We start from the raw sequence: 22759 nt of genomic DNA, 5'->3' as shown, positions 1-22759 counted from the left end.
GAGTTTGGGATGTGGGGTTGGGGATGTGGAGTTGGGGATGTGGGGTTCGGGATGTGGGGTTCGGGATGTGGGGTTCGGGATGTGGAGTTGGGATGTGGAGTTGGGGATGTGGGGTTTGGGATGTGGGGTTTGGGATGTGGGGTTTGGGATGTGGGGTTGGGGATGTGGGGTTGGGGATGTGGGGTTGGGGATGTGGGGTTGGGGATGTGGGGTTAAGGATGTGGAGTTCGGGATGTGGAGTTCGGGATGTGGGGTTCGGGATGTGCGTGATTAGCCGACTAAATGATTAAACATCGCTGTCCTCGCTGGTCGGCACAGTAAAAATACTAGTCGATTAAACGAATCAACATTTTATTAATGTATAACGCTGCCGCCCGCCACTAGCTGGGGCTGCAGCCCCCCCTCTCCTCACGCTGATGCCTCACGCTGATGCTGATGCTGAACAACTGAGGCGGAAAGTGTGACAGATGATAGACGACCCTAAAACATTATGCCCCCGGCCCCTGCCGTCACTGGTGAGGAGGAATAAGAGTAAATCTTTCACGATGACAGGTGCGGGACTTACCTGTTGCGACCAGCTGAGCAGAGCTGGCAGGTCATTTATGTTTTTTGTTTTTTCTGTGGTTTCGGTCACCAAGAGCTGCCCCCGCTGCAGCTGCTTCAGCTTCACCATCCTCCTCTGAATGTGTTCACGCTCTGACTCCGACACCACCTGCTCAGAAACGAGAGGATTTACCTACAACACACGGAGCAACTCACACACTTAACTGCTAAAGGCTCCAGAGCGCGAACAGCACTCTGTCAAGTGCAAATGAACATTTTCAATGGTCACACCGGTGCATCTGACATTTATCAGGTCAGTCTCTTAGCGTATGCGCGTAGCGACATCACAATCTTAAAAGATACTGGTAATTCCAAATGAGGAGAACTATTGATGGTTTTTTCGCCAAATGCTGTCCCCCGCCCTGAAAGGCCCAGCTCAGGCCCGACATCATCGGCTGTGGTAACCCCTCCACCACCTGTGGTGGCTGTGGCTCAGGAGGTAGAGCGGGTTCAACCCCCAGAGGGTGAGGGTCCTACCTGTGTTGAGCGGCTGAGCAGAGCTGGCGGGCAAGTCGGGGCAAAATACCAAACCCCAAACAGATCAGCATGTGTGAGTGTGTGTGAGTGAGTGTGTTTGAATGTGGCATGTAGTGTAAAGCGTACTTGACAGGACTAGAATAGCCTATATAAGTGCAGTCCAGTACCTGTCCATGTACCCGGTAAGATGCCTAATCCTGACCCAACATCATCTGCGGAAATGAGGGTTGTGGGTTCTGACCCAGAGCCTACAACATACAAAAAGGCCAAAATAGCTGCCTTTCGCAATGATGGCTTGTCCAATTAACCGACCGCCATTTCCGTCTGGAGCCCCCCCTGCTATACCAGGAAATGAGGATTAAGTTATAAGTTAAGTGAAGTTCTATCGTCACTATTATCTGTTCTATTTATATCTGGTGTTTTTGGCTGAAGTTGTTTATTATGTAATATGTATTTTTGCTGCAATATTATCTACAAATGAGCTGCAAAACTGTATCTCAGTCTGTATGTCTGCAGTCTGATTTGTGAAATCGTAAAAGAATCTGCAAGTACGTGCAGTCAAAAATCTGAATGTCAATGTCTTTTTAGTATGAGCGAAAACTAGGTTTTAACTTCCAGAGCTGGAGAAACTTAATAATTTGAACAACTGACTACCACATTTTAATCACTACTGAATACTTAGTGTTGAAATTTAAGCCCCAGTGCATTTATTGCACTCAAATTTGACTATGCAAACCATCTTTCTGAATTTGTGTGATGTGTCAGTTACTGGTTGTGCAATTTCAAAAACTTCCAACTGTGTGTTTATTTTAGGGTTTTTGAAATACAGATAGAAAATGACTGTGCCTAATATTCAAAAGCTATTTTCAGGTTGCTCTAGTTCAATAAGCTCAATTCAGGAGTCAAGTCAAAAGCTCTGCTTGTTCAAATAGATTTGAACAAGCAAACTCATGCTTAAATTGAAGATGTACAATTCAGATCTGAACATCCGCAACACCAAGGAAACGCAACCGAGCTGAAATTCAGATCACATGAACTCAGAATGATGGTTTCAAATACACTAAATTCAGTGGTATTTAAATTGAGCTTTGATTAAAATTGAACTCTATCCACATCTGCCGTGCTGCAGAAAAACTGCAAACACAGCCGCTACGGCCCAGCAATGTCACCGTTGAAACCAACTGGCGCCTCTGCGGCCTGGTGGTACGTAGGCTGTTGTTCTAGTAGCATTTACAGATTTGTGTCCCCATTTTAAGATTCGAGTATACAGTTTCACAACGCTCCCCCACGGTCTGTGACCTGAAAGTGATACTGGGAGCGTGAACATGAAACAAATACAACTCAAGGCCCTGCTGGGGAGCAACCCGCCGTTAGTGTCTTTTGGGAAACAACACATAACAAACCAATGGCAATAAACGACGACCCTGAGAGGGAATTTTCTTTAACAGCTATAAAATATAGATACAGGGCTGGATCCAGACTTCCTCTCTCAGTCCACAGCCCCGTCTCATCATCACATCTAACCTTAACTTGATCTGTGTTATTTCTGCCGGTTCAAGAAGAAATTCAACATTTCTAATGAGCTGAACCAAGATTTCAGAGAGCGAGAGTACCACTCTAGCTAGGGTTGCAACTAATGATTATTTTCTCATTAGCTGACTAATCAATTAGTCTATTAAACAAAAATCAAAACTGTGAACAATTCAGATAACAGTTTCCTGTTTTGACAGTTGCTATTTGGAAGCGTCAAATGTTGTTTTTTGGCACAGAAAAGACCAAAACTATTAACTGATTATCGTAATAGTTGCCAATTCATTTTCTGTCCAATCAATTAATCAACTGCTGAAGCTGCAACTTTAACAGCAAGAGAAAGATTATTACACAGAGATGCAACATCCTACTCAAATATTTTAATTCAGTCTAAACCTACGTGCTGTGTAACAGACACATTTGTCTGTGCTGTCTCTGAGCTGTCAGTCAGAAAAGGACATAACCACACCTGGGGTAAAACAAAGTGACTGTACCTCACCTTGACCTCGTCCAAGATGTCTTCCATCCTTTTTTTCAGCAGTTGAGCACAGATTTTGTAAGACTCCTGCAGTTCAGTCTTCAGCTGAGACTCACCTTGAACAAGTTCCTGCAGCCTGAAACACAGCAACAAAACAATATGGTTTTTATTTACGGGTCCTGAGGTTTCCTCTGAAAAGCCCACAGACATGAAAGTAGGGACCCCTGACTGTGTGTCACACACCCGGGGAGGTTTGGGGGACTCTCTTCGGACTGTACCTGGTCTGCATGTCCTGCAGACTCCGCCTCACTGTGTCTCTCTGCGCTATGATTGGCTGAACCCAGGCCTCCAGCTGCTTCTTCAGACTGCCCAGCGCTTCGCTGACAAACTGATGCCTGTGAGGAGGAGGAGGCCGAACAGAGCACAGTGACTGCACAGCCAAAACAACACAGACTGTATCAGCTGATCCCTGAACAGATTACATCTGGACACGAGCTTCAGACAGACAAATTCAAGTGCGCATTTCCTGTTTTGCTGCGATCTCCGGCTGCTTCGCTGGATTCACAGGTCAGAGTTCAAAGCCCACGTTCCCCGTCAGTCAATGGAAACACTGCTGCACTGTGTCTGGAGAAATGTTTATTCCAGCTTGTTTGATTACCTGACTACGAACTGCCTTGCCACTTTCAGACATTGTTTACGGTCTGTGATCACTCTGACCTACGTTTGTTTATTACCCACGTCAGGAACGTGACATCGCGTCCTTTTCCAGGGCCGAGAAGATTCGCTGAATGGAAACGTAATGTGACCGTAGCTTTATTCTGTGACGAACCCTGACCACTGATTGGTCAGAAGAACCTGTGAAATTATGCATGATGAAAATATACCACCGTGAACTGTCAACAGGAGAGAGAGAATCTTCCCAACGGAAGATCAGAACACAGAAAGTGATCTGTTTACCAGGAAAATGTGCTGCAGCCGAAACCTGAACATTAAAACGGAAGATTATCGCTGTTTATTTTGTTTGGGGCAAATTTGAAGAAATCCCCTCAAGGCGTTCCTGAGATATCATGTTCTGGAGAGTGGGACGGACTGAGGGCCTGAAAACACGGTGGCTCTGGCCGCGGCTTTCGCCAGCGTGGAGGCATAAAATCAATGAAGGACTCTAAAACTAGATTATGACTTGGAGTCCCTCTACAAGACCAGAACCACAAGATGGAGGATGGATGACCTGTTATAAGTGATATTCTTCTTCAGTGGTGGAAATTTCTGACAAATGATGGAGTAAACCTGGGGCTTTTAGGGCCCCTGGGCAGTTGCCTGTTTTGCCTGGTTGGTCATCCAGCCCTGATTTGATGGCCAACATCGTGGTAATGTTCTGCACTTCCAAAGGAGCTTCTCTGAAAGTAATTTGTGTTTATACATCCTCAAATCACAGATGACGTACTGGCTGTAGAAGCTGTAGAGCGTTCAGCAAATGCAGCTCAGCAGCTTTCAAGATTTTTCAGCCATTTAGTCAAAAGCCGAAGTATTGGACAAATTCAAATTTCAGAGGATCAGCAGAGTTATTCCAGCTCATCCTGGGGGGAACATGAACGTCTGAACCACATTTAATCACAGTCCTTCCAACGTTTGCTGAGACATTTCAGTATGAACCACAGCGGTGGACGACACACGTTAGCATCTTGAGCCACGCTGCTATTGTGGCTACAAACCTAAGCTGCAAATCCTGTTACTCACTATTTTATTTAATGTTTTAATGTTTGCTGCTTTGTTTTAAATAATTTATTGTTTTAAGTGGCTCTGGGGAGCCTGCATACCTGTGGTTCATGTGACTCATCAGCTGGCAGTCTCTACAGGTGTACTGGTAACAGGTGAAACAGAAGAGTTTGAGTGGCTCACAAGGGTGGAGTCTGCAGAACTTGATGGGAGAAGTCAAGACATTCCCTGAGGAGATAAACGGACACATCAATTACATCCTGCAACCACATGAAACACAGAGAGGAGACCAGATGAGAGGAAACTTTACTGATCCTCAGACGGGAGATTCACACTGAAGAGGTAAGAAAGCCATCTATAATGTACAGTGTGTAATATACGTAACCGAAGTACAAATATTCTGTAGGTAAATTAAAAAAAGAACCTATTCCCAGTTTACAATGAAACGAACTCCAGGAGAAGCTGGAATCACACGATGGTTGGGAAGTTTAAATTCTGGACCCATTAAAAAATAAATAAATAAATAAAAATCAAGGAGGAGTTACCGAGATCACATCTGAGACCACAGAGGTTCCCACAGGAATGGATGGACGTTTGTATGCGTTGGACTCGCATACAAACGCGGAGCTTTGTGGAAATGAGGCTTTGAGGCCTGTCAAACATGTGGGATCTGTTCTCATTAACGATATGAAATGTGTACTGTATAATTATCAATATCAATCATTATAAAAAAAATAAATAAATAAATAAAAAAAACCTATCACCTATTTGGACCTATCACCCTGCCGTAGGACTAGGCCTCCCCTTGTGTATTGTAATCCACTTGTGTCCACTCCTGTCACCATGTGATGATGTGAAGTAGCTTTCAAGCCACCAAGTACCAACCTTTTCTTTAATCAATAAAAAAACTTAAATGTCAAAACCCCCGGATGTTTAGATTGTTACCTGACCTGGCGGATGGTTGAGGATCGTGTGTGACCTGGTTACAGTGACTCTACGATGAGCCAACACGCACTCGTCACACAGAGCTTCTTTACAGTCCAGACACCAACATCTGGACGAGGGGGGGTCCCGGCTGCAGCACTGAGGCGACAGAGGAGGAGGAGAGAGACGCGTTAACGAAACCGCGCAGGTAAGAGATGTGATTTAAAACTTTATTGACCAAAAAGATCAGGGTCTCCTTTAAAACACTTGAAGTGACATCAAGACACAGAAACCGAAATGTGAAATTAGATATTTTCATTACTGTCATTTCAGTTCACTATGAAAATCAACGGACTGTGACTCTTGCTGCATGTTAATTAAGATTTTACAGATCCCCACTGAAGAAAATCAGTACAGTCCAGTAGAAGAAAGCTGTGAACTTCCCACACCAGTCTGTATAGATGTGGCAATATGTATGTGGAGAATAGGAGTGGCTGATGGAGACGGAAACCTATCTTTGTATTGTGATATCAATATACTGTACATCATAATAGAGAAACTAAACCGATGAACTGTTTATGAATAAAATATACAGACAGTGATGTCCGTTTTGGTCAGTCCAGCAATTTAAGTGTCTGACAAATCAAAGTCATTTATCAGATTGATACAGAAAATCAGTCACGAAGACTGGTTAGAAACACATTCTTGAAATATTTCCGGGAATATTACAGGAAGAGATGCCATGCACACCGAAAGTCTCAGTGGACAAATTTATGTCATCACAATGCAAATATCATATCGTCGGCCTCTACTTTTGACCATGGGTCTGGCCCTTCTGAGAGTTTTTCCGTGACAGCCTCAAACTTAAACAACCTGGGGGTCATCTCAACCACGTCAGCGCTGAGGCTGAGCGACTTACCTTTCCCCCTCTCTCCTCGCAGGTGAGACAGGAAGCAGTCCGACCTCTTTTTGGGTTCAGATTAAGACATTTCAGAGTCAGGTGTGTCGCAGTAAGCCAGAATAATGTTGGTCACAGCTAAAATGTCTAAGTGGTTCGGTTTTGTGGTAAATGCTCCTATCTTGTAGCCTCTCTAGACGTATAAATGATTACTCTAGAAGAAAAGACGAGGGGGGGGCAAAACACAAAACGGGAAAAAATAAAAATGAATTTGCAGGCAAGAGGCCTTGGGAGATTGTCTCCTGAGCCAGATGTGGCCCCTGTCTGGTAGTTTCAGACCTCTGAGTTAAACCCACGGTGGACGAGTAATAAATGTGTGTATGAAGGTTTTCCTCAGATATGACCCAGCCCAGGACCACTAGTGGTCCCTGTACCAGAGTTTGTGTTACCTGTTGACTGCTGAGGCTGTTTTCTGGATCTCCTGTTGTCTCCATGTTTAGAAAAGAACTCTGCCCTGAAAGAGAGAAAGAGAGAGGATTCTATTCATGTCCAGCACCAACGACACATACAAACATTGTTCTAAAATGTCTCAGTAAAATGTAAATCAACCCAGAGAGCTCCATCAGAAGAAAAAATGAAGATCTTACTCAGTTCTGCAATTTACGGCAAAAAGCGTGCACAGGTACAAAGAAAAAAAGTCTGATCTGGGAGTTGTTGTTCCTGCTGGGACTGAGCTGAAACAAGAACAAACTGAAGCGCGGGGCAGGTCTACAGGACAGCAGATAGACCCTCACAGTCCTTTAGGAGTGAACGTGAACGTGATGTTGGAGGGCCAGACGCCCAGATCAGGGCCAGAGCGTGTCCGCTCCGGAAACCAAGGGAAGAAAGCATCTTTGTACCCCAAATTCGCTCCTCTTTGCCGGTGGGCTCTCCACCTACTTTTTCAAAAAAATGAACTTCACATCTTCAGAAAATATTGGTGTCCTGCTTTCCATATTTGGACACATCCTCCATATCCACCTGGAAACAGCGGCGTCAGACGCTCCTGAAACCCCCCGGCTGTCCGGGAAAGTCTGGGCATATCTGGACACCGTTATTTCCGAGGCGTCTCAGGCTATTTTTTTTTTAAAAGCTTTAATATTTCCAAACTGTGTATTATAGCTATCATTTCCTAACTCAGATTAATCGTAACACTTCTTCTATTCACTGCGAGCCTAACGATTGCATTAGAATATCATTCAAATGTCAGTTGCATTGATCCGTGTCCAATACAAACCGATCTGTACTGTAACACAGTAACACATACTCAATATATCTTGGCACACAGAGTGTATCTCTGGGGATTTTACTTCTACAGTGAAGAGCGGAGTCCTCGGGTTCCTCTAAATTTCATTCAGCGGGCTTTAACCCAGGTTTGAGGAAAATATCTACTTTCAATTTTCTGACCAATATTGGGATTTAAATGGATTATTTTCTATACATTTCACTTCAGGCCTGAATATATGATGCCTGCGGATTTATATTCTAATATAGTAATAACAGTAATAATAACAACAGTAATAAGGAGAAGAAGGTGTAGAAGAAGAATGATCATTGATAGAGAACTCATTAGCATTTGCCATGACCCAGGTTTGTTATTTCCATTTCTCTTTTTGGGTGAGACCTCCCTTCAAGACCTCTTGGGTTTTTCTGATCTCCCCAGCACTTCTGTTCTGTTTACTTCTGTCCAGTATCGTGTCTTTGTGAGTACATGTGAAAACGAGGAAGCTAAACTAAACCCACGTTAACCGAAACAAACAAATGGTAAAATCCTCGGATAGAAACCAGTTCAGGATCGGGTCAAACAAGTCGCGGTCCAGAGAGAAGAGAAACTCCGGACCGGCTCGCCACTAAAAGGCCGTTTAAAGAAGAAATGGAGAGAGAAGTCGGTGACTCAGACAAACTCCTATTAGCCGGAGTTCAAGCCAGTCGGTCCGAGCAAAACTCCGCCGGTAAGAGCCGAAGCAGATACGAGACTGACGCCAGGACATCAGCTAGTCCGGCTTCATCTGCACGGCAGCCTGGAGCAGGCTAGTACCTGACAACGAGACTGCTGAACCAGTTTCCCCGAGTCTGAGCCGTCTTTCAGCGGGGACTGGAGTCCATCCGGTAAGCTAGTCTGTAGCGGTGTAGCGGTTAGCGGACCAGACCCGGTCTGGACGAGGGGGGAAAGCGGTGAAATCTTCATTTCACGGCGTCTGAAGAAACCGAAACCGTTAGAACAAACCCCGCCACTCGGTGAGACGTGTCGTCGTCTGCTCCCCGGGGGTTTCCGGTGCTGTAAAATCCGTTATGTCCGTCCGGTAACCGCGTCACTTCACCGGGTCATCCCGCCCCGGGTCTTTGACTCACCGTCACCGTTGCCGTTACATCGTCCTCCCGCCCCTCTCCGGTAGCTCTGCGCCGCCGGTAAACGTGAAGAAGACGAAAACAAACATGAAAAGTCCGTCGTTCGTTTCTAGCCGCGCTTCTTCTTCTGCTTCTTCTTTTGCTGCTGCTGCTGCTGCTGCTGCTTCCTCCTCCTCCTCCTCCTCCTCTTCCTCCTCCTCCTCCTCTTCTTCTTCTTCTTCTTCTTCTTCTTCTTCTTCTTCTTCTTCTTCTTTTGCTTCCTCCTCCTCCTCCTCCTCCTCCTCCTCCTCCTCCTCCTCTTCTTCTTCTTTTGCTTTCTTTTGCTTCCTCTTCCTCCTCCTCTTCTTCTTCTTCTTTTGCTTCCTCCTCTTCTTCTTCTTCCTCCTCCTCCTCCTCTTCCTCCTCCCTCCTCCTCCTCCTCCTCTTCTTCTTCTTCTTCTTTTGCTTCCTCCTCCTCCTCCTCCTCCTCCTCCTCTTCTTCTTCTTCTTCTTTTGCTTCCTCCTCCTCCTCCTCCTCCTCCTCCTCCTCCTCCTCCTCCTCTTCTTCTTCTTCTTTTGCTTTCTTTTGCTTCCTCTTCCTCCTCCTCTTCTTCTTCTTCTTTTGCTTCCTCCTCTTCTTCTTCTTCCTCCTCCTCCTCCTCCTCCTCCTCCTCCTCCTCTTCTTCTTCTTCCTCCTCCGCTTCCTCCTCCTCCTCTTCTTCTTCTTCTTTTGCTTTCTTTTGCTTCCTCTTCCTCCTCCTCTTCTTCTTCTTCTTTTGCTTCCTCCTCTTCTTCTTCTTCCTCCTCCTCCTCCTCCTCCTCCTCCTCCTCCTCTTCTTCTTCTTCCTCCTCCGCTTCCTCCTCCTCCTCCTCCTCTTCTTCTTCTTCTTTTGCTTTCTTTTGCTTCCTCTTCCTCCTCCTCTTCTTCTTCTTCTTTTGCTTCCTCTTCTCCTCCTCTTCTTCTTCTTCTTTTGCTTCCTCCTCTTCTTCTTCTTCCTCCTCCTCCTCCTCTTCCTCTTCTTCTTCCTCCTCCTCCTCCTCTTCTTCCTCTTCTTCTTCTTCTACTACTACTGTCGTATATCACGACCTTGAACCTCTTGAGTGGAGAAGAACGATTCTCAGCATGTCGATGCTTCTTTCGAGTTTTCTTTATTCATAAAAATCAGGTGTACATAGTTTTCAGGGAGAGAATCATTGAGGTCAAATTAAAAAGCCTGCGAGGGTCCAGTCGAGTCCGATTCTCCAACAATATCAGGGTGTTGTCCCAAATATATAGGCTTATGCAAATCAACCCCTTAATATTCAGGGTATCCCACTCCCAACTTTGGTTCGTTACCAATTAGGGTCAGATTCGGTGTTCTCACTCCCCAATGGCTCATCCCACATATATCCCTTTATCTCTGTTCTGACATTGGGCCTTAATGAGGCGAGATGGAGCTTGGGCTACATGTTGACTCAAACCCCCCGTGTGTCCTTGAACCGGGCAACACAGAATTTGACAGAGGCTGGAATTCGTCAAAGCACTCCCTTCGTCAATTCACACAGAGCTAAAGTCTAGAAAATTGGGAAAAACCCTCTTAACCGGTTATGAAATACACAATACTACTATCACCACTGTGGGAGAAAATCCTTCACCAGGACCAGCTGGGTTCAGATTCTGTTGTGGAAGATTATCTACAAAAGACCCTGAACACAATTCAAGTGAAAAATGTTGGAAGTTGCTATATAGGAGACAAACTTTATCACAAGAGTCTCTCATTAGAAAGAGTCTAACAATCATCTTCATAGTGTTTCTTGAGACAAAGAACTGAGTCCCGATTGGTTGTATTTACTTCACCCCAAACACATCATCCAACAAGACCTAAACATATATAATGGTCAAGCTCTGCCCACGCACTGGCCATAAATTAGACATGAGACAGGCGCAGCTTGGCCTATTTCCATTTAAGGTAAAGCTGCAGGCTGCTCCATATGTAGGCCCCCTGGAACATCTGTCCAGGGCCCCTTAGAGAAACCCGAAGCGTCTATAGGAGCATCGCCAAAAGTGAATAAATGAGAAACCAGCTTTTCCTTCACAAATTCTCTACAAGGCAATTTTGTAGTCTTCGGTCGAACACTGCGTAATCTACAGGGTTCAATAAGAGGCTGAATTATTGTAGATTAAACGAAGCGAGCTGGTCCCAGGAGCAGCTGCGTAGGCTCAGCGGAACGACCGACTCGCCTCCTAGCCGTGAGTACGCTCCCCACTGTGGCTTGTTTATCAGGACTCCATTATTTCATCTCTCTGGGTGCTGTAACGGAAAAAAACTCTTCAGATGGGCCAGTTATTTCTACTGACTCTACTGCAACTTCCAATACCTCAACTATGGAAAACAAAGTAAGACATTAGACAGGCAGAGTCGGATGTAATTCTCTAGACTTACTGTAAAATGCAACAAAATCCATTCAACCGAGGCTGGTTGATGAACGCAGACGCTGAATCTGAGTTAAACCCTTCTGGCCTTATATACGTTGCTGGACGCTCCCTCTTGTGAGGCTTATTTTGAGGTATCATCCCACGTTTCTCCCATTTTTTTTTTTTTTTTGCCTTCTGCATCGTTGATGATCTTAAAGATATCGAAACATAATGGTGTCTCAACATGCTCCGGTTCCAACGATAAAATATGGACGTTCCTTATTCAACCACCAGATATGAACATGTTTAGACATCATAGTGTCACAAAATTACTTTGTTCACAAAATAAAATATACCACATATCCCCATTCTGAAGCATAGAGAGGTTTTTTTTTCCTCCGGTAACATTTCTCTGTACTTCACACAATATTTCAAAGCCGCAGCCCGTCCCTCTGCGGTCGCCAATGTCCATCTTCCTGGGCAGCAACACGCCACGCCGTATGGGCGGCGGTCACCCAGATGGAGGTTCAGCAGCAGCCATAGCCGGGGAGAAAACATCCTCTCCTCACTTAACTCGGAGCAGGTAAAACCCCAGCTATGCTGTCTCCAAATCGGCCTCGGCATAATAAACATGCGGTAACAATGACTGTATATATTTTTTAATGTCACACAATGGCACACACTTACAAATTAACTGAATAAGTGACTCACATAAGAGGGGATAACACACCTCCTTTTTATCTATAGTGTGACTGATATTTAGAGGGTTTGGGAAACTCTACCTTGTCTGGGGATTGAACAGGTAGGGTCATACTACCTTAGATACATTTCCACAACCACAACTAACACCTGCTTTGCCTACGAAGGCGTGTGTCGGAAGCAAGCCTACTTTATAAGTGGGGTCCGACACCTTAGGGGTGTACCTATTGCAGAATATGCTGTTTTTCCGGACCGTGCGTAGTATATGGACCCAAGAAATAGCAAGCTTTTATTCCAAATGCTAAAATTCCACTCCAATGAACATTAACAGTACCATATAAGTAGGTTTACAAGAAGTATCGAGCCAACCCCTTTGTACTTCAAGTACGCAGCCGCAGTATTCATCCGGGATGCGTACATGACAGTTCAAACATGAACCCACACCCTTAGCTTCCTGTACTACTCAAGTCTTTGTTTATAAAGTGTCAGTTCCAGTTGCAATTTCTCAACTTCCTCCTTCCAGCCCTGGATCTGATCCATCGGTTGCTTCTTTTCTTCCCCCCTTTTCAGTCTGAGCTGTCCTCTGTCGACAGGCTCTCACATGCATCCGTTTTTTCATGATAGGTCGGTAATTGTCTCCTTGCTGTCCTTGAGGTCTCACATCTACCACCACCTGGAAAAGTGCAAAGGCGAACGTCTGATCGGTTGTTCGGGGACTGACGCCTGATTTTTGCTGACAGTTATCTCTTGGCACTTGGGAAGCACCTGCTGGACTGCGAGATAATTCCTCAACCTGTGGAGGCACCGCCGCTGACACAACCGGGGCCTGAGTGTCCGGAGCTTGGTTTTTTCCTCTGTTCTTCCTTTTCTCTGTCACCTCTCCCAGCTACAGCTGTGCCAACTTGTTTGATACGTGTTTCTCCTGTTCTTCCAGTTGTCATTTTTCTCTCCTATACCACTCCACATGATGCACTATGTGTTCTTCAAACGTTTCCCACGACATCTTCATTAGTGCCACCATGGTGTCCAGGCACTTTTGCACTTCCAGGGGCATGGCCTTTTCAACATGATTTTAAAGAAGTTTTCTGTTGTTATATTTGCATCCCGGGCACCGATGACAATGTGGAGATGACAGAGAGAGAGAGCTGCCCCCTTATGAGAGAGACCTTTTTTTTGTTTTGTTTTGCAGATGGGGTCTCCTTCCCTCGCTACCTAAACCTTAGGCGGGCACGTAAACGAAAGGTTGAGAATTCCCTCTTGTATAAGTTTTCCAGATGCGCCAGGGAGAGGCCTCACTGTGAGGGACAGCCCTATGATTAATCACCCTAACATGTATAACCCAGCCTTGTTCCTAAAGGACCCCACAGGAATGCGTATGGGTCCCTAGCATCTAGAATTATTTAATCTAGACGTTAGCATACAGGTGCCAGCTCTATTTGGGTGAAGCCCGTCTTTCAAGTAAAGCTGCCTTCGCTCCCAGAACACGTTAAAACTGTCAATGAAAGTCACATCGTAGTTGCTGCAAAGCCGATGATAGCCAGATGAGTAGACTCAGCAGGCGTCTAAAAAGCTGGTACTGGGTTGGGGATGTAGGTGCGGCACTTCTGTATCTGCAGGACCGTCAACAAGTGGATAAAGTACAGTTTTAGCAGGTCAGATTGTTGTTTTGTGGTGTCATTTGCTCCGACATGGACAACAAGCCTCTCCAACTTTGGATGGACTCTCGCACCAGGAAAACAGTACATTATCGCTGTCTTCATCTTGACATGCTGACACGCCGACATGCTGACGTGAGTCCCTGTGGTGAGATACTACAGGAACCCTTCAGAGGTCTTGTAGAGTCCAGGTCTTGGCGGGTCAGAGCTGATTTTAGCGGCATGAGGGGAACCTACAGGAGGTGGTCGGGAGTGGTCATAATGTTTTAGCTCATCAGTGTAAATCCAGCAGCTTTCCCTGCGTAACAGTTTTTAAATGTCCCCTGGCCTCAGGGATGTGGAAATCTTTCACTAACCCAGAACGTCAAAGTAGACTCTGATTCATGTTTTTCTTTCACATAATAACGTGCCAACGAATCTTATACTATTATTGGGTGTCCCAGATCCCAGATGTCTAGTTCCTGCCTCAGTTGTCTCTTTAGAATTTTTTCATTTCTTGGCTTTTGTCATCTTGAACAATTGTCTCAGCATGTATGCAATATTCCTTGACATCATTCAGTCTGGAACTCTACCATGCCACACACTGTCTGACAAAAATTACTCTTATCTCTGGAGAAAGGCCATCTACCAAGGTCTGAATGAAGTGCCTTTCCCACACAGAATCGTCGGTAGTATCAGCAGGTTAATCATTGCCGCTATGTGCATTGAAGACTTGCAGCTTCTTGGAGAGATACAACAAACATTTCTCTGGTTTTTGCACACGTGCATTCAAGGTCATCATGTTTATGACTGGCTTGAATTTCGTTTACAATGCATCAAACAACACAGTCAGCCGGGTTTGATAAGGAGAGCTATTTGTAATTTGACGGTGAGCAGCTGAGTCCCAGTTAGCAGGCTTGACTTCTCCCCAGGCAAGACCCAATTTAGTCACACAGACATGTTCCAATTCCGCTGAAGTGGGTTTGCACTACACCACCATCTTCTTCAGAGCACTTGCAAATATTCCCATTATTCTTAGGCTGTGGAAGTTTTTCAATAATAGCCTGTAGCTCTGTTATCTTCCAAGGACTGAAGACATGCTGAACACCCCCGGTTCCATTGGGACATTCTCTCATTGGAGCAAGAAACGTGTTTCCGGCGACATCTCCAGTTGCACCACCTTGTGTAGTTGCAGATGCAGATTGCAGTACTGGAAATGACGTCATGGGCTGATAAACAGTTCCTGAGCTGGTCAAACCACGGTCACTCGAGTCAGAGCGTGGCCTGTCTGTCACCACCGCAGGAGTCCGCCATTCAATAGAAGGCAAACGTGATGTTCCCTGGGGTGGTGATGTAGGCGTCTTCAAGCCTTGGCCAAGTAGATCAGAATATGGTGGAGGCAAATGAACAGTAGATGGCGCTGCAGCAGTTCCTCTGTTATCTGGTCTTTTAGGTGTCTCTGTTGCAGTTCCACTTCCTGCCTGCAGGTGTTGTTGTTGTCCACTAGGGGAAACCCCAGCTCCCAGCTGTGGAGGATGTTGCCCTGCTGGACAGTCCGGTAATTCATCCGCTTTATGGACAGTGACCAGTTGTTTTAGGGCGATTTTTAATCATTTCACCCACATGACAGATCTTTGGACCTATGGCGTCCCAAACCCCGAGGCATTCTGACATGTAATCGTGTTCCCAATCGGGAGGCCCCGTAGGACTGGGAGGATTTATGAGCTCCTTAAGCAGTGCTACCTGGGATCTTTCAAAAGAGGCATTTCGTGGCCATCTAGGATCAAACTCTGCTACATGGTCACAAAAGGGTGTTGTAAAATAGTTTGACCCTGTAACCTCATCAACGAGGGCTCTAGGAGTCAGTTGTTTTATTTTAGTAGTTGCGTCCTCTAGACACAAAGAAACAAAGGCTTTTACACTTTTACACACTTTCTCAGTCCTTTCTCTATCATCTGCTTCCTTCTCCCGCAATTTCAAAGTTTGAAGCCGTTCTGACCACTTATCATTAACTTTCTTAGCGGCTCGTACTTTAGCTTTTATGATGTTCAGTTCAAACCGTTTAGCCATCTTTTTTCTCACAGATCGAAGTGAGGCATGATGAAAACTCCCACGCTGATGACAATCCCAAGTTCTGACGCCACTTTGGTAAAAACTGTACGACCGTACTGCCATAGTTGTCAAACATAACCTTAGCTGGACCCTGAAGATTTTTCTGGCCGCTATTATTGTTACCCACGGCAGACCTGTAACACTCAAACGTGTAAAAAAACCTTCAAATATTGTTTGTTTATTAATTAATAGATGATAATTCTACAATATTAACAAGCTGAATATTCTTACAATAAAATAACTTTATTTATTATTATCATTATTATTATTTTAATGTTAAAGCAAAAGAAGGAAGCGAAGAAAAATGAACCTAAAGTCGAATAATTGTGAAGGATATTGTGATAATATTCACAAACACATCAACTTAAAAACAAGCTGTGTTAAACGCTGCAGTTCTTTTCTTCTTCTTTCTTTTTTTTCTTCACATACAAGAGTGGGAGGCGAAGCTCCACCTACCAAAGTACAGTCTCTTACTAAAGAAACCAAAGTCATTAACTCTCAGAACAGCAGAGGGAACAATTCACAAGCCAACGGTAAAAGCGGTTCGAAATATACCTCAGACACACATCTGCTTCCAACCATCACACACACACACACACACACACACACACACACACACACACACGCAGAACACATCAGCACGTACACACATGTAAACTCAGCACACAAACTTTTTCAGCTGAACACACAGACCCGGCACAGGTACGGGTGCAGGCGCAGGGAAAGGCGAGGGGTGGTTGGACCACGGAGCCGTGCATACACACACTCTTCACCCAGTTCAACAGCACAACAGCACACGAGCTTCTAAACAGAGGCCTTCACACACACCCACACACACACAGTCCAGACTGTCTGTCTCATACACACAGGGGAAAGAGAAATATTCCCCGAAAATTCGGACACAGTTAAAATGTCACTTACTCAAGAGAAATCATACGCTCATTTAATCAAGATCTTGAGATCCCACTCCGATCTCCCTGTTTGTGATGCATTTTTAAGGGCAGGACACCGTCTCTCCCCCAGGCAAATTTCTTCAGCCACAAAAGTTGAGAAACTTGGAGCTTGAAACTTTGTTTTGACTCCGAGCTTGGAGTCAAAACAAACAAAAATCTTCAATCCCAGTCAGTGCAGGCGTTTAGACAAACATATGCAGTTTTAGAAACAGAAACAGTGACCGGCTATAATTTCCACAAAAATTAAAACGCCAATTTAGCTCCTACAGCCCCCCAAAAAGAACAGCCCTTAACACCGTCCTGCGACCTGAGAGGACGTCCTAGGCGTCTCAGGAAAGATCACAGGGTTCTCAGCCTTGTCTTTGTAAAGTTGCCCCCGCCGGGTAGGGGAGGCCATACCTCTCCGGACGCAGGCAGGGGGTCAGCCATCTCGGTGGGACCTCCCATAATGTGGCGGAAATTCTGTCAACACTCAAATAAAGCGCAGACACTGACAGATTTGAATATTAATGTGAATATTATTGATCAATAATAGGAGACAGCAACTTTACACACGTCGGCAAAACACCCCCCCGTCTCCCCGAACACAGAGCAAAACTAGTCTGCTATAGTTTTCTAGAGAACAAAGAAACTCATTCTGGTTGGTCGGTACACGTCCACGTATACGTTCCATCCAATGGCCAGTTTGCCAAACACACATTCACATGCATATGTTTAGGAAGGAGGAAACCACGAGCCCAACCACTCAACTTCATTAATCAACACTAGTCCAGTGCAGAAGGTACAGTCCAGTACTGAGGAGACCAGGGAGGGTCTGCTGGAGCTGAATCCTTCTTTAAAAGGGATACTTTACTTTCCTCCTCACTATCACATTTGAGTGTGTCATTTTTATGATTTTGTGTAGGAATTTTACTCAGTGTCCAGTTTATTACATCCACCGAGCCGAAACTGAGTCAGTCCTGTGATAAATCTTCCCTGCTGGAGGTGGCAATGTTCAGCGTTTTTTTTTAAAACCGTTTTGGGGGAAGGTGTTGATTAACCGCTGTCTCTGTTATTTTGTCCACCTCATCTATATCAGTGAGCGTAGATTACGTAACCTTTCTGTACAATGCAGCTCAGTTCAACAGCAGCACAAACGACATTTCCATTGAAGTGAACAGATTTCTGTTCCAAATGTCGCTAATGCCTTAAATCTAAAGCGAGGATCTGTTGCTTTCATCAGTGACGTAAGACGATGTCTCGTTCCGGACGTTCGGCTTCTGTCTGTTGAAGCGGAAACTTTCAACGCTGATGGTTCCACATAAATAATTCACTGAACACACACTGATTGTTTCGTTAAATCAAAAGTGGTGACGGATTTATTCACGAAGAGAACATAAATATTGAACTGCATCATCAGAGCTGAGGTGACCAGAGGGTTTAGTGGGAAAAATACACGTCAGTAACTTTCAGACTGGACATAAAAGTCAGATGTTAGTATCAAAACAGCAGAATTTTATTTATGAGGTGAACAAACGTCAAACAATAGAGAATTTAAAAGACTCCAGGAATAAATTTGGTGCAGATACAAATACACAAGCTGCATTGAAAAGGTTTTGAAAGAACACAGGTTTTCTGATGTTTGAACTCGTGAAAGACGAGTCTTGCATCATATTTGGACTTTTGTAAAAGTATGCAGTGTGTTTATCCAAAGTTTTATTTTCGCTCTGCTGTTGATTCAAGAAAATATCCGTTTTCTCATAACCCTGTATGGAGGAACAACCAGTCTTATTGCAAAATGAATAAATGAAGATGGACAAAGTGATTAAATACACTGAGAAAATAATTTGCAAAAAATGGTTTGAAATGTAAAAAGCTTAAACAAATTCCATCAAACTTCTGTTTTAAATTTCTGTAGCTTTTTGTTCATTAGAACCTAATTTCCAGATTTCTATCTGTATGTTATAAATTCAATTTGAAATTTTTCTATGCGTTTCATTTTTTTATACATTTTCTTACTTCTCAGAGTATTTGAAAAATCCAGTTGTTGATTCATTCAGTCGTTTATTGTAATTTTTAGACCAAACTTGACTTATTAGAAAATTAATGAAAAGTGTCCATATAAACTTGGAAAAAATTGGATAAATTCACTTTAAGCAAATTCTGTCATAATCATTGGTCATTTAGTTTACTTGACTGAGTTACCAACACTTTTTATTCATTAACGAATTCATTTCCTGATGTCATGTCGATGTTTTGCATTTCATACTTTTACTCCTTATAAATTTTCTTTTTAATTTCAAAATTTTCCGGGGTACCTTATAATTTAATTTCCCCATTTCTTTAAGCATTTTACTCGTTTAGAAAATTTTAAATTTATTTACCAGTTTCTCCATGAATTTTATGTATTTGTACATTTGTTTCTGGATTTGTTCTATACCGTATACAGTTATTTCGAAATTTCTTTACATAGTTTATTTACTGTTTTTTTGTTTTAAATTTGTCTTTAGGCTTTTTTTCTTTACATTATAATGGTATTGATGGTATTTCCCAGTCCATTTGATGGTTCCAGTTATTGAAAGATTCATCATTTTATTGTAGTTTTTATTTCCTAACTAGTCATTTTTGGTCTTCCGTACATTCGGACTGTCGACTTGGCTGTAACGCAAACCGTGAATATCATCAGTAAAACTCTTCCTCTCTTGTTTCTGACTCTGGTCCTGCAGCACCCTCCCCCCTCCCCCTCCCCCCAGCCCCAGGTGAGGTGGTGTTGCGGGTCGTCTCGGGTGCGTCGCAGGTCTCGCTGCGGGTATTTCTACTGCAGCAGGCAGCTGCACTTGGCGTTCTTCTCCTTGTGCATGGTGTTGAACAGCTGGACGGCCTGTGTGTTGATCAGAGTCCAGAAGTCCTTGAAGGAGATGTTCTGACCGCTCTGAACGCCCATCTGGTCCAGAACCTGACCCAGACCCTCCTCATTCTCCACGGTCTGCAGACAGGAAAGAGCCAGTGAGTCAGCACAGAGACACATGGACACAGTCGGTGCGAACCTACGGGGGCAGTGATGTCGGCCATGAAGCACGGCACAGACAAATGAGAGATTTCTAAAACAGAGGAAAAGACGTAAACGTGCAAAGGTCAGGGCTGTGAAAACCGAGGGGACAACCGTCAACAGACATTGACTCCAGGTCCGACGGGGTCCTCTTCTGAAGTTTCGCCTTGTGTTTGCAGCAGGACGACCCTATTGTTGGGGGGGTGGTGACTTCAGGCGCTAACAGCCTTTATACTGTACTAATGTACAATCTGTTTCTATTACACTGTCTCTGGGCAACGTAGCCGCAGGTTTTCAAATAGATTGTGAACCTCTGGCTCACATGAAGTGGAAGCTATTCAAAAAAAATCATAATTTTTAGGAAAATATAATATTATTAAATAGACAAAGTACTAATATACACTATTAGCCCTTCATATTGTACAGTAGTTCCGTATAGCCCTAACCCCTGACCTGAACCAGGTGCTGCGAGAGTCTGAACAGAACCATAAACCGGTTTAGTGACGCTGGAGCCGCTACAGGTGGATGTTGTGCTGCAGGATCAGACACAGTAGACATCACAGTTTCCTTGAAGCTGAGAAGCTGCTGTTTCTGTGTGTTGAAGTCGGGACTAAACCAAAACTCCAAAACGCAGACAAAGGGGCTGGGTCTGGAACATAATCTGATCCTCGTAAATCAGCCAAACCGGATTTAAGAAATATCCAAAAGCTTGAGACAAAAGGACAGAGGACACTCCTACAACACGTCCACCAGAAATCCAGTGTTTTGAATCCTGTCCTGTGCTGACGTGTGCAGTTCACTGCATCCAAAGTTCAAACTGGTCTGAGCTTTGATTAAAGGCAAAGCGGAAATGTATAAGTTTTGTTTTTGAAGATATCCACACAATCATATCAGGACCAATCTGAAAATGTTTGCTGTGTGAAAAATCAGATTCGGGGCTAATTGTTACCAAAACATTACGTTAATTAGCAATGTTGACCATTTTGACTGCAGGTCTCTGGTCATCAGAACCGATTGTGATCGGTCATAAAACCTACCCGTGACCAGGAACTGTTTCTATTTCCAGAAATAAAACCTCACAAGCTCAGCCTCTCCTTTTACTGCAGCGATGTGAGCAGCGTGACTAGCGTGAGGCTGAAGTGTGACGCAGCTTTAGTCCAGAATCTGAGGGTCTGACTGCACGGTGGACTGGTCTAACTGGCAGGTACAACCTGCGGCCACTGGGGGGCAGCACCTCCACCACAGGAGGTCATAGTGACTGTTTGGAGTCATGAAAACAGACTCAGTCTCAAGAAGGTCCACCTCCATGACAGATATAAAGTTCTGCAGAACATTTCCACTTCTTCATTATGGCTCCATGTCTTGTCTTTGGGGCAGTTTTATTACAATTCTGCTCCAGGGAATAAAGAGTAAAGGCAAAAATCCCCCCAATCACAGTGTGACTTTGAAATAGCCTATAAATCTGACCTATGGATTTCTGCGTTTTATGCAGCCAACAGCTGCTGCAGATTGGCAGTAAAAAGTGGTAACTGATTCTCCAACAGCGTAAAGATCAAATGAGTTTCAGTTAACAAACCGGGCCGAGTGGTTTCTGCCGACTGGGCTGACTTGGGTCGCCCCCCGTGACCCAGAGACCAGGCCTTCACCTGCACCAGCAGCATGAACAGACAGAGTGAACAGTGTTGTGGTTGGAGGATGAGCTGTGATGTCGTGGTCTGTACCTTGGCGAATCCCGGCAGCTGGTTGGAGATCATGGTCTGGAACTGGGTGGTGTTCATGGTGGGCCCGTCGTCTGCAGCTTTATGAAACTCTGTGACCAACGTGTTGATGGCCAGCTCCAGATCTGAGTACTGGAACAACAACAGCAGACCCAGGGAATCAGCTGCTATAAGCAATAATCAATAATCAGTGAGAAGTCAACCAAGCCCTGAAGGACCAAACGCTGGTTTTACTGCCGCTCCTGTGTGTGTGTGTGTGTGTGTGTGTGTGTGTGTGCTTTTCTTTCTGTTTTTAGACGTACTTTCCCTCCTGCCATTGGTTTTAGTTCATTTCAGACTTGACTGAAATCAGTGATCACATGATCAGGAAAGAAACAAAGTCTTGTGAAGTTCGCAGGTCTCGAACGTTCTGACCACTTTTGGTCGCATATTTTCCAGCCAATTTCCTGGAAACTTTCCTCATAACCTCCTAAATATTTTCTGGTGTTTAGCTGTAAATGACCAGAGTTTTTCCAAGGAATGCCCCAGAAATGTGGTGGAATACCCATAACCTCATCTCTTCTTCTGCAGTGGTTTAATGGCACCGCTCCTGACGAACCAGCTCCTGCTGTTTGTATAGCAGCATTTAATGGAACCACGCTCTCATTTGCATTTTCTTTTGCATCACATTTGGATGGAAACCACCTGATAATCCCTGACGCTACCTTTGTGGTGTCATTGCTCGTTTCTAAATCACATGCTGAAGATCTGCATTTCTGCTTTTCCGTTTCTGGCACGTTAATGTTGAATCTGTGTAACCTGAGAGCTGTAAAGTCCCTAAACTGAACCGAGTTAGTTGCTTTGTGGAATTTAAGAGGGTTTGCGCTTGTTCCAATAGGTTATTCGACTCTGCGTCGTCGTAGAAGCTCCATAATCGAGGAAGTTGTTTGTGAGGTCGGGGTACACACAGGAATTCAGACTGAATCTCAGGAGTTTCCAGCAGTGATCAACATCTACAGTCTGAGCTGGAAGGTGTTCTCACATTTCCAATAAACAGCAGGAGATACTGACGGAGGTGGAGAAGGTGGAGGAGGAGAGGAGGGAGACTCAACCTCTGCGTCTGACCGAGATGTACTACAATTCCCAGAATGCACGTCCTTTGTTGCATCTACTGTTGCTGAGCTGTTCGTTCAAGGAGGGACTCGAACTCGCGCCCAGAAACTCACTATGTCAACGGAGGCCCCTTTG

The 22759-nt window shown here is 44.6% G+C and overlaps 1 protein-coding gene across 1 annotated transcript in view; it reads right to left on the bottom strand.

The window, feature by feature from the left end:
- The window catches only part of trim33l (tripartite motif containing 33, like), a 29423-nt gene extending 12208 nt beyond the window's left edge, over positions 1-17215 (bottom strand). The window contains exons 1-8 of the mRNA XM_040117653.1: positions 17186-17215; positions 9018-9123; positions 7076-7140; positions 5755-5887; positions 4906-5032; positions 3367-3483; positions 3110-3224; positions 566-712 (exon numbers count right to left, since the gene is read on the bottom strand). Coding sequence (XP_039973587.1) covers positions 566-712; positions 3110-3224; positions 3367-3483; positions 4906-5032; positions 5755-5887; positions 7076-7140; positions 9018-9123; positions 17186-17215 — 840 coding nt within the window. The remainder of the gene's footprint in view (positions 1-565; positions 713-3109; positions 3225-3366; positions 3484-4905; positions 5033-5754; positions 5888-7075; positions 7141-9017; positions 9124-17185) is intronic.
- Between the last annotated feature and the right edge of the window lie 5544 nt (positions 17216-22759).

Source organism: Xiphias gladius, chromosome 22, assembly GCF_016859285.1.
Source record: "Xiphias gladius isolate SHS-SW01 ecotype Sanya breed wild chromosome 22, ASM1685928v1, whole genome shotgun sequence".
Classification (NCBI taxonomy): Eukaryota; Metazoa; Chordata; class Actinopteri; order Istiophoriformes; family Xiphiidae; genus Xiphias; species Xiphias gladius.
Note: the sequence above shows the minus strand (reverse complement) of the source record. Positions and strands in the feature narration are given on the sequence as shown.